Source organism: Schistocerca serialis, chromosome 11, assembly GCF_023864345.2.
Source record: "Schistocerca serialis cubense isolate TAMUIC-IGC-003099 chromosome 11, iqSchSeri2.2, whole genome shotgun sequence".
Lineage (NCBI taxonomy): Eukaryota > Metazoa > Arthropoda > Insecta > Orthoptera > Acrididae > Schistocerca > Schistocerca serialis.
The window spans coordinates 130,614,975-130,631,100 of record NC_064648.1 but is presented as its reverse complement, the minus strand read 5'-3'; the positions used below and the strand labels follow the sequence as shown (position 1 = coordinate 130,631,100).

Sequence of the window (16,126 nt, the reverse complement as noted above, 5' to 3'; positions counted from 1 at the left end):
TTTCGTGGGAGGAGTGCCAGAGATAAAACCCTGCAGTCGCGCTATCCTCTGTGTCCTCGGTGGCTCAGATGGATAGAGCGTCTGCCATGTAAGCAGGAGATCCTGGGTTCGAGTCCCGGTCGGGGCACACAGTTTCATCTGTGCCAGTTGACATATGTCAACGCCTGTAAGCAGCTGAGGGTGTTCATTTCATTGTAATAAAATAGTAGCATTTAGGTTTTGAAACCACATATTGCACTGAGTGCATTTGTCACTATATTTAGGTTCTGCATCAAGTGCCTCCTCATTATAAACTTCAGTAAATATTGTAGATGTTGGTTCTGTAAAACTTTGTGCAACTTCTTCCACTTTTCTTTCTACATACTGTTGTGTTCTTGTGCTTCTTATCTTACCTCGCCATTTAAAAGGGGACCTATTAGAGGCTAAATAAGATATGCTAACATTCAACACATCAACTACTTCACACTCAGGAATATAAACATCTGCATTGTCTTCCTCAGATCACATTCCAGGGATGATGATTATTCAGGTAGCCTACAACAAGAAGTTCAGTGAAATTTCTTGTTGTAGTGAGTATAACCATTCCTGCACAACGGATGTGATGGTAACACAGTTAGTTCAGGACCGAGGTATTTCTGCAACACCGCTGACAGATTTCCAACAATTGGGAAGCGTTTTCACTCTCTCAAACACTATCTTCTTGTCTTTCTTCATCTTCCGCACACATCATTCTTTCATTCCTGTATTCCCTCTCTGTCATCGTATCTGACAAAAAGTTCAAACAAAAAAACAAAACTCTGTGCAGAACAATTCATGTGCAAGTTCTCATTCGTTTGTTATAAGTGGAAGAAAGATGGAAACAGTACTGTCAATATGCATGTTCTACATTAGAAATTCAATGATGTGAAATATGCAGAATGTTGAAAAATTTCTGACACTTTACACAGAAAAAAATATTGCCCACTTTGATTGCAGTAACTACTAAGACATTAAGCAAAGAATATGTTGCAGTTTTTATGAGTTTAAAATTAAAATATTTTATTTATTAACACAGGTGATACAGAGGTCTGACGTACATTTTTTCCACAGAAATTCACGATTGAGTTATTGTGGCTTGTATAATTTGACATGAAATTGCCCTGCCTGACATTCTCTTACATACCTTAAATAAAAGTGACACGCACAAAATCTTTAGCGATACTTATTCTGTGGAATAACTGTTAACTTTCTGTCCACAGAAATGGAATCGCCAACACTCGCCTGCAACCCGCCAGACGACGTACTGTTTTGCGTCTTTGCCTATCTGCCCATCCCAGAGTTGGTCCGATGTGCTACTGTGTGCAAGCAGTGGTACAAAATTGTGACAGGGTTCACCCACCTATGGAAAGGGAAAAGGTACGTCAGCAATAGAAGTCCGAGAGAATCTGCCGAGACGTGCGCCGTATTGTCCATCGTACCACTGTTGCAGGAAATCGAAATCAAGGTGGCCAAAATGTTTGAGGTGAAAATTTACTACCCGCAGTTGTTTCTGTCAGTGACCAACATGTCTGACATACGAGCTGTGCAGGACTGTCAGAGACTAGGGTCTACCCACGTGACAACTGATCTCAGCATTGCAGATATCGTCTTCTCTTCTCGTTCGCCTATCTGTTTTACAGCGCTCTGGACGCTGAAGATCGTCAGAGGGAACCCGACACTGACACTCTGCAAGCCGGGCACTAGGGCGGAATGTGCCATCATCTCTGCCCTGGAGCTGTGCCCGTTTCTCACGGAGCTGAGCCTCGACGTAGAGTCCCTGTCGGCGAACTACTTGGACTCTCTGGAAGGGCTCGGCCGGCTGGAGGTTCTGAGAATCCACTGCCGCAGTCTGAACGACCTGACATTCCTACGGCACTGCTCGGATAAACTGGAGGAACTGGAACTGGAAAGTTGCGACGACTTGCCGTCGGCTGCGTACGCGGAGCTCCGCCACCTAGGGAAACTGCAGATGTTGCGGCTGTGAGACTGCCGTGTGGGGGGAGCGGATATGGAGGTGGCCGCGGCAGGTCTGAGGTCTCTCGAGAAGCTGCAGTTGGACCGTTGCGGAATGCTCTCGGACCTGTCCTTCTTGCGGTTCTGCAGCCAGCTGCGGGAGCTCCACGTTGAGGCCGAGGACGTGGTGCTGACTGGTCTGAAGCACCTGCACACCGGACTCCGCTCGCTCTGCCTCGTCAACAACGCTCTGACCGGTGACGAACTCTCCGAGGTGCTCCCGTTCCTGCGGCTGCTCGAGGAACTGAACCTCTGCAACACGGAGCTGGTCCAACTGGGCTTCCTCCGCTACTGTCGCAGACTGTGCCGCCTCTGCCTCAAGAACTCTACCTGGCCCGACACGTCGGAACTGTCGAGCCCGTGCAATCTGACGCGGCTCGAGACGTTGGTCCGAGAAGGTGCGGGGACGATGTGGACGTACTCTCCGGAACGGTGTCGTCACTGCCGCGACTGGACACTCTGTCGCTGGCCTACGTACAGGACGCCGCCGGGAGGTCCCTCAGCCAGTGGTCGCAACGTCGCGCTTTGTTGCTTTTCTGAGTTTACGGGTTGGAGGTGGATGCCTGTTGGGAACTTGAACACCTGAATAATTTGAACCTTTCTCCTTGTATGTCACCACTTAGTGTGCAACTTTACCAGTGAAGTCATCCGATTGAGTATGCCCCAAGTAAAAATCTATTGCTCGGATTGCTTTGTATAAACTTCCGTTACACGAGCTTTTCTAAGCAGAGGTGTCAACACCTGTATAGATTGATGTATATTTATTTGCCACGTATGTTCATTTGCTCAATAAATGTTTCCCTGTGTAGTAGTGTGTGTGTGCACCATTTTCTATCTTACTGGCAGATTAAAACTGTGTGCCATGTCAGGATACAAACTCGAACCTCACTTTTTGTGAGTTCTCCAGTCACGTTCCACAATATCCCACACAACTTCACTTCTGCCACTACCACTTCTCCTACCATCCAAAGTTAAAAAGGACTTCCCTGCATACTTTACTGGCCTAGCACACCTAAGAAAAAAGATGTCGAGGGAAACTATTTACAAAAAGAACCTCTGAACTGCTGAGTGAACACTTAACTCTGGAAACTACACCTTGGCTTTGGCTAATCTGTTTCTCAAAAGTCTCACTTCTTCTAGTAGTTGCTAGTCCTGTGAGGTATGCAGAAGAATATCTGTGATATTTGGATGGTAGTACAAGAGGAGAAAGAGTCGTGACTACAAAACTGAATAAGTAAGAGTATTGCTCGTGATGGCAAGGTTTTGGCCTCAAGTTCCAGTACAGCATACAGTTTTAATCTGCCAAGAATGTTTTCTGCAAGTGATATTTGAACGATTTTTCATTGAATATATGACCCTCCCCTAATTTAACCTCTCATTTATAGGTGCAGTGTGTGTGTGTGTGTGTGTGTGTGTGTGTGTGTGTGTGTGTGTGTGTGGCATAACATATCACTTTTTACACTGTAGAGATCTGTTACACTTAATAGTTCCCCATTGAGATGGATGATGCTATGGGAGTCGTAGCTCCTTCGGTATTCTGTTCCAAACGTATAATTAAAATTCATAACACCTTACGTTGCAGTGAATTAGTCTCTATATTTTAAAAGATCTTCAACCCATCTTAGGTTTGTTTCAAACTGTTAAGTGTACGTGGGCTTAAATTAGTCCGTGGATTTAACTTTCAATCCAGTCAGAAGAATTCTGTTTTCACACTTCATACCATCTTGTTCTCTTCTAAATTTATTTACAGGAATATGTGCAAAAACACACACACACACACACACACACACACACACACACACACACACGTACGTTTGTCTGTACCATAAAGTACATTCCGTGTTCCACTAATTACTGCTAATCATTGTTACTCATGAAACAGGTAAGTCATTCTTCAGCATAGAAAATTAATCCACGTTGGTTGAAGCCATTAGGCCATGAAATTGCAGAGAGACTAATTACATCAAAGTAAAGACCTCCCCATAAGAACATTTACAAACCAAACCATGTAGTTCAGCACTCGTATAAAAATATTCGAAACTGCGATTACTAACAATTAATTTAGCTTCTGAAAACCTGCTAAGCCTCAATACATGCATTTCATCATCCAGAAGCTTATCTATAAATATGTGCCCTTCTTCTAGATTTTACAGCATCTAACAAGTACTCTTGGTTTTGCTAAAGTTGTAAGCAAGCAAGTTTTATGTACATGACACTACTTACATAATCTTAACTTGTTTTGGTGCGGAGTTGAAGACCAAGAGGGACTTGTAATTCTTTGTTGCTCCTTACTCGATACTTGTGTTCTCTATGTCTTATGTAGACAACAAAACTCAGGTGCGCGCTCCGTTCATTCATTTCGCCAAATATGTAACTATCCAGGTAAATTCTTCTGCATTACTATCTCAGTGTGAGTCTTCAAATAATGGCATCCTATCATTGTAAAACAGTTGAGCACACTACATCATGCAGAAAAATTTTAACACCACAATTCTAAATGGTTACCGTGATATTGTTCCTCTATCTCGTTTTACTTCTATTACAGTCTAGGTCCTACTTCGATGGCATGTTGTGGCCTTCAGTCCAGAGACTGGTTGGATGCAGCTCTCCATGCTACTCTATCTTGTGCAAGCTTCTTCTTCTTCTCCAAGTAACTACTGCAACCTACATCCTTCTGAATCTGCTTAGTGTATTCATCTCTTGGTATCCCTCTACGATTTTTACCGTCCATGCTGCCCTCCAATACTAACTTGGTGATCCCTCGATGCCTCAGAACATGTCCTACCAACTGATCCCTTCTTCTAGACAAGTTGTGCCACAAATTCCTCTTCTCCACAATTCTATTCAGTGCCTCCTCATTAGCTACTTGCTCTACCCATGTAATCTTCAGCGTTCTTCTGTAGTACTACATTTCGAAAGCTTCTATTCTCTTCTTGTCTAAACTATTTATTGTCCCTGTTTCACTTCAATTCATGGCTGCACTCCATACAAATACTTTTAGAAAAGACTTCCTGACACTTAGATCTGTACTAGATGTTAACAATATTTCTCTTATTCAGAAACGCTTTCCTTGCCACTGCCAGTCTACATTTTACATCCTCCCTACTTCAACCATTATGTTTTTATTTTATTTTTTTTAATACAAGGAAGGCAGCCATTGAGCGGCTACACATATTTTATGTAAGTTTTTCTGTATTCTACTAAAATAAACTAATTGTTAACACAAAATTAATTTCCTTGTAATAGTTGTCACCTCAAATGCTCGCAGTGGCTAATTATTTTTAATAAGCATTTTTTCAGTAATTTGTGCTGCGAGAAGCTCATCTTACGATGCAGCCTCTGGTCGGCCATTATGCGCCGAAGTATTAATTTATTTTTCAGTGTTAACATTAACTGTAAATGCGAGATGTTTCGTTATAAGAACCTCTTTAAATTGCAACAGATAATTAATTTATGTTAAAGTTCATGTTTTTTAAATTATACAGATTCCATGAGTTTGGTAAGTTTTATCTAGGCTGCTCCACAGCAGCAATCGAAATTCTCTCAAGCCTTGCTTTGCAATAAGTAAATAAAAATTAACAAAGTTACATTCAATTCAGTTAACGGCAAGTATGTTTTAGTCATCACGATCAAAATCTAAAGTTGGTACATGAATAACTGAGGCCCTTCAAGAACCCGTTTCATATTTACTTATGCACGTAAGTAAAAGTGATTAGAAAAAACAATATCCCTGAGAGAAAGAATCATGCTGATAAATTAAAATAAAAATATATAAATTTATATATGTAATTTTTTTGTATGTCACGTAACAAATAACACCGACATCACACTCCCCAAGTAGCAAAACTCATCTACTACTTTAAATGTCTCATTTCCTAATCTAATTCCCTCAGAATCACCTGATTTAATTAGATTACACTCAATTATACTTGTTTTGCTTTTGTTGATGTTAATCTTATAGCCTCCTTTAAAGACACTGTCCATTCCGTTCAACTGCTCTTTCAGGTCCTTTGCTGTCTCTGACAGAATTAGTGTCATCAGTTTTTAATTCTTCTCTATGGATTTTAATTCCTACTCCAAATTTTTTCTTTTGTTTCCTTTACTTCTTGCCCAATGTATATATTGAGTCCACCTAACTAAATCATATTGTGGGGCATTAATTCTGAAGTAGCATTCTACCCTTCAACCACTTTTCTATCCTCAAGGTAGTGTACTCCCTCTTATAGCTAGAACTTATTTTAGGACAGCCTATCTTACCTAACAGCTGTGGCTCACACGCTGTCATCTTCCCCAAATTCATGTTATTAAAGATTTACAAATTATCCTCGACCTGTGCTAAACTGCAGCTGAATAGGTATTGTTTAATATGCTATTTATTATTCTAATTTATAACAAATTTTTATTATACTGGTCTTTTACTTCCATAACACCTGTTTTTACTGGTGGATGCAGTTAAGTGTTTACAGTGTATTGAAATGATCATCAACATTCCCCAGTTTTCTACATTCCTTCCCTTTCCTTGGTGAAGTTGCAGCAGGTGATGCTGTTATATTATAGAGATCAGTATGGGTATCTATCTCTGAATAGATATCTGATGTCCATCTATACATACAGTCACTAAAATTTACTGACAAAGAGATAGCAAGACACAAGATTCTCACTGCTTGGTAGAAGCAACTGCACACTTGTGCTATATAGTTTTTTTTAAAATTATAGTTTAAGGTAGTTAAAGAAACTAAAATTCAATGAGACAGGTCTTCCTAGACATTTAGTCTTAATGTACGTATGTCTTATCAATTCTGCATTGTACAAACCTTTTTTTGTGGACTGTTCAGGGACTCACATGAAATACAGCTTTGGGATCAGAATACCTGCTATTTTATAAGGGCCAAATATCGCCAGGAGAACTTAGTTTCTTTTTATATATATAAAAACAAAGATGAGGTGACTTACCGAACGAAAGCGCTGGCAGGTCGATAGACACACAAACAAACACAAACATACGCACAAAATTCAAGCTTTCGCAACAAACTGTTGCCTCATCAGGAAAGAGGGAAGGAGAGGGAAAGACGAAAGGAAGTGGGTTTTAAGGGAGAGGGTAAGGAGTCATTCCAATCCCGGAAGCGGAAAGACTTACCTTAGGGGGAAAAAAGGACAGGTATACACTCGCGCGCGCGCACACACACACACACACACACACACACACACACACACACACACACACACATATCCATCCACACATACAGACACAAGCAGACATATTTAGTTTCTTTTTATATCTTTATGCAAAGATCAGAATAATGATCTCGCTTCGGCTTTTGATATTTCACTACTGCGGTGTGAACACTGTACTGATAGTGTGCCAACACACTGCCCTTGTCATATGTGCACTCTCTTCCATTCCACTGTGCTTTGATCACTTCATAAAAACTAAATGCTAGCTTAGGAATCAAGGAACAGCTAGTTAGATAACAGAATGAAGTGTGGTGTTAAAAACTGTAGAGGGAGACAAATGCTAGACTGAAGTAAGCATGTTAGAGTGGATGCAGGCTGCAGTAGTTACGTAGAAATGAAGGGGCTTGCACAGGATGGACTAGCATGGTGAGCTGTATAAAGCCAGTTTTCGGTCTGATGATGAAGACACCTGGATACTATTAAATGAGGAACTTAAGAATACCCTTCTTTATTTTTCTTCAAATTTATCTTTTGAATACCTTCTATGTGGCTGTCACATACTAACCAGACATAGCTATTTGATTATGGGTGTGTGGACGCCTGCGGCATTTGCCTCATATCAACATCTTTGTAAGTGATATATAATGATTACTTCACCATTTACTAGTTATGCAGAAATAAGTCAATGATTTCCTTAGAATTTCTGAATCTCATTTGAGGTTACAGACAGATCTGTGGCATAGTCCAAGGTCTGGGGTTAGGTTGGAAAGTGGTCTGGTTGTCAGTTGGTGAAACTTTATATATAAAAAAAATCACATTAGTGTTGTTCTGCGGTGTCGTGCCAGACACCACACTTGCTAGGTGGTAGCCTTTTAATCGGCCGCGGTCTGTTAGTATACGTCGGCAGGTCTAGTCTAGAGAGACTCCCTAGCACTCGTCCCAGTTGTACAGCCGACTTTGCTAGCGATGGTTCACTGTCTACATACGCTCTCATTTGCAGAGGCGAAAGTTTAGCATAGCCTTCAGCTACGCCATTTCCTACGACCTAGCAAGGCGCCATATTCAGTTACTACAAGGGCTATCTACTAAGTACATTAAGTTTTGGAATTAAAAATAAATAAAGTATTGAAATTTTTTTTTATTATATACAGATGAGAGCCCCACTTAAAAACTACTTTTCTACACAGTTGCCATTTAAATTAAGGCACTTATCGTAGCAATGGACAAGCTTGGAAATTCCTTTGTCATAAAATTCGGCCGCCTGCGCCTTCAACCACGTGGTTACCTCTTCTTGAAGCTGTGCGTCGTCATCAAAATGCTGCATAGCCAACCACTTCTTCATTGCTGGGAATAAGTGGAAGTCGCTCGGTGCCAGGTCGGGACTGTACGGCGGATGAGGAAACAACTCCCACTTAAAAGATTTGAGAAGTTCACGAGTGGCATTTGCCGTGTGGGCCCGGGCATTGTGAATCGGCAAGATCTTTGAGCCCAACTTTCCCCTGTGCTTGTTTTGTATTGCTCTTCTGAGGTTGTGCAGAGTTTGGCAATACCTTTGAGAGTTTATTGTAGTGTCTCTTTCTAGGAAATCCACAAAAATCACACCTTTTCTGTCCCAAAAGAAGAGGTAATCACGTGGTTGAAGGCGCAGGCGGCCGAATTTTATGACAAAGGAATTTCCAAGCTCGTCCATCCTTAATTTAAATGGCAACTATGTAGAAAAGTAGTGTTTAGGTGTGGCTTTCATCTGTATACAGGGTGTTACAAAAAGGTACGGCCAAACTTTCAGGAAACATTCCTCACACACAAATAAAGAAAAGGTGTTACGTGGACATTTGTCCGGAAACGCTTAATTTCCATGTTAGAGCTCATTTTAGTTTCTGTGCTGCTAGAACATTTGCCTTTACAAGTACGACACAACATGTGGTTCATGCACGATGGATCTCCTGCACATTTCAGTCAAAGTGTTCATACGCTTCTCAACAACAGATTCGGTGACTGATGGATTGGTTGCCTCCACGCTCTCCTGACCTGAACGCTCTTGACTTTCATTTATGGGGGCATTTGAAAGCTCTTGTCTACACAACTCTGGTACCAAATGTAGAGACTCTTCGTGCTCCTATTGTGGACGGCTGTGATACAATACGCCATTCTCCAGGGCTGCATCAGTGCAACAGGGATTCCATGCGACGGAGAGTGGATGCGTGTATCCTCGCTAACGGAGGACATTTTGAACATTTCCTGTAGCAAAGTGTTTGAAGTCACGCTGGTACGTTCTGTTGCTGTGTGTTTCCATTCCATGATTAATGTGATTTGAAGAGAAGTAATAAAATGAGCTCTAACATGGAAAGTAAGACTTTCTGGACACATGTCCACATAACATTTTTTCTTTATTTGTGTGTGAGGAGTGTTTCCTGAAAGTTTGGCCACACCTTTTTGTAACACCCTGTATAATAAAAAAAAAATTCCAATACTTTATTAATTTTTAATTCCAAAACTTAATGTACTTTGTGGATAGCCTTTGTATAAGTACTATTTTCAAGAATGTATTCTGAACAGATAATATTGTGAATCATGTACCTTCAAGAGCGACGTTCATCATTAATGGATTAAAGTTAAGTATAAAACTAATTACGTCCGCTTTCTGAATTCTCATTCCTTGTCATGTTCCAGACCTCACGTTGGTATAGTTCTTCCCTCTTCACGCCACCCTGCCTGAGCTAAAACGCGTGCATTTCGGCCTCCTCTAGTAGCACGGTGTTGGCTCTTCTGCTAACACCAAATGTTCCCCCTCCCTATGCCTTCTGTAATAGTAACAAGCAGAGCAATAGTCCAAAATATGAAATGCTATAATTTCATTCACTCACTCACTCACTCACTCACATGTTATGTTTCAAAAATTGTATGGCAGAGCCTACAGCAGCCACTGTGGCTAACAACTTGTGACTTGCACTAATTGACTCAGACTGATGGTTATGAGGATTACTTCAAGACGCGTGTTAGTCCCCCCTCCCCCTATAAACCCCACATCTTGGGTTGATGTGTCAAGGGATTGTCGTAGGAAATTCAACAATACAATTTTTAACTTTTTTATCATATGTTATGGGAATAGCTTTTTCTAAGTGAACGTAACAATTGCAGTAAATTTTATCAAGTTACAAGTACAAAGGCCTAAAGGAAGTTACGCCACTTATTATGCAGACAGATATTTTATTTTCTATGAAAATACACATGGCAGTCAGCAATGTTGTATTTGCAAGATCTCTGTTGGTGCTCATCACTCTTGTCATTGCCATTCAGTGGCCCAGTGCCTCCAGGAGTGACAGAAGGAAGACGATTTTGGAAGTAGTGGTGATGAACAGGTGGAAACAAGGGCAATAGTTCACCCACATTCCTTTTTTTCTTCTTTCGATTATAGCCTGTGGTCCTGTGTACAGCCTTTATTGAAGTATAACAATGAAATTGTTCAATTTTGGACAGAGTAACTGAGTGACCTATTACAATGAAATGAAAACCCTTAGCTGCTTACAGGCATTGACATACGTTAACGGGGACAGATGAAAATGTGTGCCCTGACCGGTACTCGAACCGGGGATCTCCTGCTTACATGGCAGACGCGCTATCCATCTGAGCCACTGAGGACATGTCCGAAAGAACTATATATAGTTAAGGCTCACCGGCCACTTGACCATCTTCTTCTTCTGTGCACGAACTGTTATGGGAATCGGCAACGCGCCGCGAGTAATGAGTATAATGGGCGGTGGCACTACGAATGTAGTGCGGGACAATACGTTGAGAATGTGGGTTTTGCGGGATGCATGCCAGAGTTAAGTCCCTGCAGTCACACTGTCCTCGGTGGCTCAGATGGATAGAGTGTCTGCCATGTAAGCTGGAGATCCCGGGTTCGAGTCCCGGTCAGAGCACACAGTTTCATCTGTCCCCGTTGACGTATGTCAACGCCTGTAAGCAGCTAAGGGTGTTCATTTCATTGTAATTTCATTCTAACGAACTGCTTGGTCACCAATGCTATCTGTTCTTTTAGACATGTCCAAAAGAACAGATACCATCTTAGTATATATGAGTGACCTATTTTAGACTTCAGCGTGAAGTAAAATTCCACATGCAGTCAAAGAGTTTCCTTGAAGACGAGTGTGAATGGATTACGCTTTTGATACTGAATCCACCACATCTTTGGCCACCACACTAGTTAATGTTCAGTGTCAGTCTTCCACAGACAAGGAAGTCTTTATCATTACAGTGTTTTGAGATTCCCCCCCCCCCCCCCCCCCTGACTTGGCAACAATAATGTATCAGTCAATGAGACAAAATGCTGTAGTTTTGTATTGAAGCAAAATTACCTCGAGAGGGGAAATAGGAATGACCCCTTGTGATGAACTTTTTGGTCTAAGATTTTGATGTTATTTTTTTCACTTAACACTTTCGCTGTGGCTGACGCTTATAAGTGTCACAACAAGCCACGAGCCAGTGCAGTTGACGCTTATAAGCGTTCGCGCACACTGTTATATTACTCAGTCTAGTAGCAGCGTCTAAGCTAGTATCAAAGCCTGTAAAGTTTTGTTTTGTGTGGTCATTTGTCGAATGTATATTGATTGTAATGGCAGTTAACGGACCTTCCAATGTGAAAAGGAGCAGGAAAAGTGTTTCGCTTGCTAATTTCTACACATCCGGGCGTCCCCTGGACGTCTATGATAAGTGTAGACTGCTAATTCTCTCACAGCAGGAGCAAACGTGCTACTAAATTGATGACCTCTATCAGAGTCAATCTTAAAAATGCACATTTAAGGTAAATATAATTTCAAATGAATCCAGTTTCCTTTTTTCTTTTTTTCCTTCTTAAGAATATGCGTTTTGGATTCCAAATTGTATCTTTTGTTACATTATCAACAAATCACGTACATCTGAATGACGCCTGTGACCCCTGCAGGTGTCAGACAGACTTTAAAACATGACCACAATACAGTCGAAGCTTATTTGGAGTAATGCACCTAAGGTGTCATCATTAGGTCAGTATAGAACATGATCCTACAGATCTTACAAGGTCTTGATTTCAGCCTGTAGCTCAGGTGTGCTTAGGAGCATCGGCCCCGAGCGGTGCCCGCCGTTTCAGAGTGTTACCAGCCTGCACTCGCACTTGCCGGGCCGCACTGGAGAGAACACCTTTATGGGCGGTGCTCTTGTATTGACATGTTTGGCTGAATGGGTGCCGGTTTCTGGGGAGCTTCAAGATTGTCACTTTATCACAGCAGTACCTGAATACTAATTTCAGGTAGGAGGAATACCAACAATGTAGGGAAAGATAGTCTCTTACTATAAAGATAAAACACTAAGCTGCAGACACACAATTAAGACACACGTAAGCTTTCAAAGCCTCTATGAGGGCGAAGATTTGGCGGATGTGATAGAAGAAGAAACAGGAGTTGATTTAGAAGAGATGTATTAGAATCAGAATTTAAAAGAGCTTTGGAGGACTTAACGGTCAAATAATTCAGAAGGGATAGATAACATTCCATGAGAATTTCTAAAATCATTGGAGGAAGTGGCAACAAAACGACTATTCACGTTGGTGTGTAGAATATATGAGTCTGGCAACATACCATCTGACTTTCAGAAAAGCATCATCCACACAATTCCAAAGACGGCAAGAGCTGACAAGTGCGAGAATTATCGCACAATCAGCTTAGCAGCTCATGCATCGAAGCTGCTTATAAGAATAATATACAGAAGAATGGAAAAGAAAATTGAGAATGCGCTAGGTGACGATCAGTTTGGCTTTAGGAAAAAGTAAAGGGACGAGAGAGGCAATTCTGACATTACGGCTAATAATGGAAGCAAGGCTAAAGAAAAATCAATACACTTTCATAGGATTTGTTGACCTGGAAAAAGTGTTCGACAATATAAAATGGTGCAAGCTGTTCAAGATTCTGAAAAAAAGTAGTACAATATGTACAACAACCAAGAGGGAATAATAAGAGTGGACGATCAAGAACAAAGTGCTCGTATTAAGAAGGGTGTAAGACAAGTCTGTAGCCTTTCGCCCCTACTCTTCAGTCTGTACATCGAGGAATCAATGATGGAAATAAAAGAAAGGTTCAGGTGTGGAATTAAAATACAAGGTGAAAGGATATCAATGATACGATTCGCTGATGACATTGGTATCCTGAGTGAAAATGAAGAAGAATTAAATGATCTGCTGAATGGAATGAACAGTCTAATGAGTACACAGTATGGTTTGAGAGTAAATCGGAGAAAGACAAAGGTAATGAGAAGTAGTAGAAATGAGAACAGCGAGAAACTTAACATCAGGATTGATGGTCACGAAGTCAATGAAGTTAAGGAATTCTGCTACCTAGGCAGTAAAATAACCAATGACGGACGGAGCAAGGGGGACATCAAAAGCATACTCGCTATGGCAAAAAAGGCATTTCTGGCCAAGAGGAGTCTACTAATATGAAATACTGGCCTTAATTTGAGGAAGAAATTTCTGAGGATGTACGTCTGAAGTACAGCATTGTATGGTAGTGAAACATGGACTGTGGGAAAACCGGAACAGAAGAGAATCGAAGCATTTGAGATGTGGTGCTATAGACGAATGTTGAAAATTAGGTGGACTGATAAGGTAAGGAATGAGGAGGTTCTACGCAGAATCGGAGAGGAAAGGAATATGTGGAAAACACTGATAAGGAGAAGGGACAGGATGATAGGACATCTGCTAAGACATGAGGGAATGACTTCCATGGTACTAGAGGGAGCTGTAGAGGGCAAAAACTGTAGAGGAAGACAGACATGTCAAGCAAATAATTGAGGATGTAGGTTGCAAGTGCTACTCTGAGATGAAGACGTTAGCACAGGAAAGGAATTCGTGGCGGGCCGCATCAAACCAGTCAGTAGACTGATGACCAACCACAGCCTTTGTTGGAAAAAGAGAAGCATTCACCTTTCATTCACACGAGGGAGCACACCTCACGCACACTCGACTGCCATCTCCGGCAGCTCAGGCAATAATGGAACCGTCACGTGGTATGGTTGCAGCCATCTTGAGTGGGGTGGGGAAGGGTAAGGGATAGCAGTGTACGGGTGAGGAATGCCATTGGGCAGTGTGTGCGGGAACTGTAGTGCTAGCAGGTGCAGCATCAGGAGTTTGTAGGGCAGGGGGTTAGAGAAGAAAGGAGACGAGCAGGGGAGATGGGCACATGTGTGGGCAGAGGGTGGCAAACAGAATTTAGGAGACGGGAATGGGGAGGAGGTGATAAGGACTGAGGGAGTAGAAACTTTTGGGTGAATGGTGTGGGGACAGAATGTTACTGCAGCTTGAGGCTGGGATAATTACAAGAGTGGAGAATGTATTGTAAGGACAGTGCCCATCTGCACAGTTGAGAAAATCTGATTGTCGAGGCGACGGTACAGGTAACACCGACTCAAAGGAAGGCCTCGCCACTTATATGTGATGTCACGTCAACTAGGCACGACGAACGCCAGGTCAGTTGCAGGCATACTCATAATGGTGGTGTCTCCCTCTCTGACACAGGAAAATGTGAAACTATTGGCGTTAGTTGACCAACACATATTGTTCTGCAATCAATTAACTGTGCAATTCATTACACTTCTTAACAAATAGTGTACTCCTGAACTTAAATTTCCACCTGTTTTAAGGATTGACATACAAAAACAACTTCATGGTCCAGCAGCAACAGAATTCATGCTTCTTTACCTTATTTGTAAATCTGAGGAAGTTATGTTTGTATTGGGTTGCTTTTACAAGAAACTGTGAACATATTGGTGCTCTTCTTTAGGTATCTTGGTTGACTATGGGGTGAGGAGCACTGAATGTTAATGAAATATCTTGCGATTGTACACGTCGGGGGAGGGGGTGGGGGACAGAAGAAGAGGCAAAAGAGAGATACTTGTTTGATCAAATAAAATTGTTTTATCTTATAAAGTTTCTCCTTTCAGTTGCAATAGAGGAATATTTATCTTTTCTAATGTGCTTGTTTAAAAATGTTTACGCTCAGCAGTATTTTTGATGTATGAAGCTATTTTGTTTCCTGTTTAGAATTCCTTTTGTTGAAAACAACTATAATCTAATGACTGGCAACAGTTGGACATTTACACATGTAAATTAGTTCACATTTCCAGTGACGATGTCAAACAAAAATAAATAAATAAAAGAAACGAGTTAATTGTAAAGAGGTTGGGGTAAGTTTCGGTAACAAAACGGATCAAGTAAATATAGTTACTGGAATGTAAAATTTCCGAAGCTTGCAATGGGAGAAAGCATCTTCGCATATTGATCTACATTTGTTTCGACAGGATTCAGTAATACAGAACTATGATCTTCATTTGTAGCTTTACGATAGTAAGAAATTCTTTCATCTAAATAAAACTGCAGAATCCAAAACAATACCAAACATTTTGTCCAAAAATAAGAGATTTATAGTGATAAGCACACCCAGGCGTTTCTGCCTGCAACAGACCTGGCGTTCGCCGTGCCTAGCTGACGTTACGTCACCAACAAGTGCCGAGGCCTTCCTTTGAGTTGGTGTTGGTACAGGTGGCTCGGGTAGTGAAGAAGCCATTGAAATCTGGCATGTAATGTTTAGGGGCATGTTGTGCCACACAGTGGTCTACTTGGCTCTCAGCCACAGTTTGTTGGTGGCTGTTAATTGTGGTGGACAGCAGGTTGGTGGATATGAACCCTGTGGCAAGGGGTTGGGATTGGAAGGGTTGTAGAGATGGACTGGGTAAGGACTGGAATAGGGAGGGTGGATTGGGCACGTCTTGCTCCTGGACCTTCCACAGGGCATAGGGTTGTCCCTTAACTGCAATAACTTTTGAATTTTATTTGATCCTGTAGGATTACATGGTGTACAGTGCACGTACATGTAACATAGAAAATTTCAAAAAT

The 16,126-nt window shown here is 41.5% G+C and overlaps 2 protein-coding genes and 1 non-coding gene across 35 annotated transcripts in view; 2 read left to right on the top strand and 1 right to left on the bottom strand.

Annotated features, from left to right (window-relative positions):
* LOC126426682 (S-phase kinase-associated protein 2-like) overlaps positions 1-16,126 on the top strand; it is a 635,548-nt gene that overhangs the window by 79,133 nt on the left and 540,289 nt on the right. For 7 of the 13 annotated variants that reach the window (XM_050088578.1, XM_050088575.1, XM_050088579.1 and 4 more), the window contains exon 2: positions 1,239-1,876. The exons of 1 other annotated variant lie outside the window; for it this stretch is intronic. In XM_050088578.1, coding sequence (XP_049944535.1) covers positions 1,239-1,876 — 638 coding nt within the window. Of the gene's footprint in view, positions 1-1,238; positions 1,973-16,126 lie in introns of all 13 variants that reach the window. 5 more of the 13 variants (XM_050088576.1, XM_050088574.1, XM_050088584.1 and 2 more) reach the window with 4 other exon arrangements.
* The window catches only part of LOC126426686 (uncharacterized), an 897,888-nt gene that overhangs the window by 652,029 nt on the left and 229,733 nt on the right, over positions 1-16,126 (bottom strand). The gene's annotated exons all lie outside the window — the stretch shown is intronic.
* Trnat-ugu (transfer RNA threonine (anticodon UGU)) lies at positions 54-127 on the top strand. The gene has a single exon. It is a non-coding gene; the product is annotated as a tRNA-Thr (tRNA).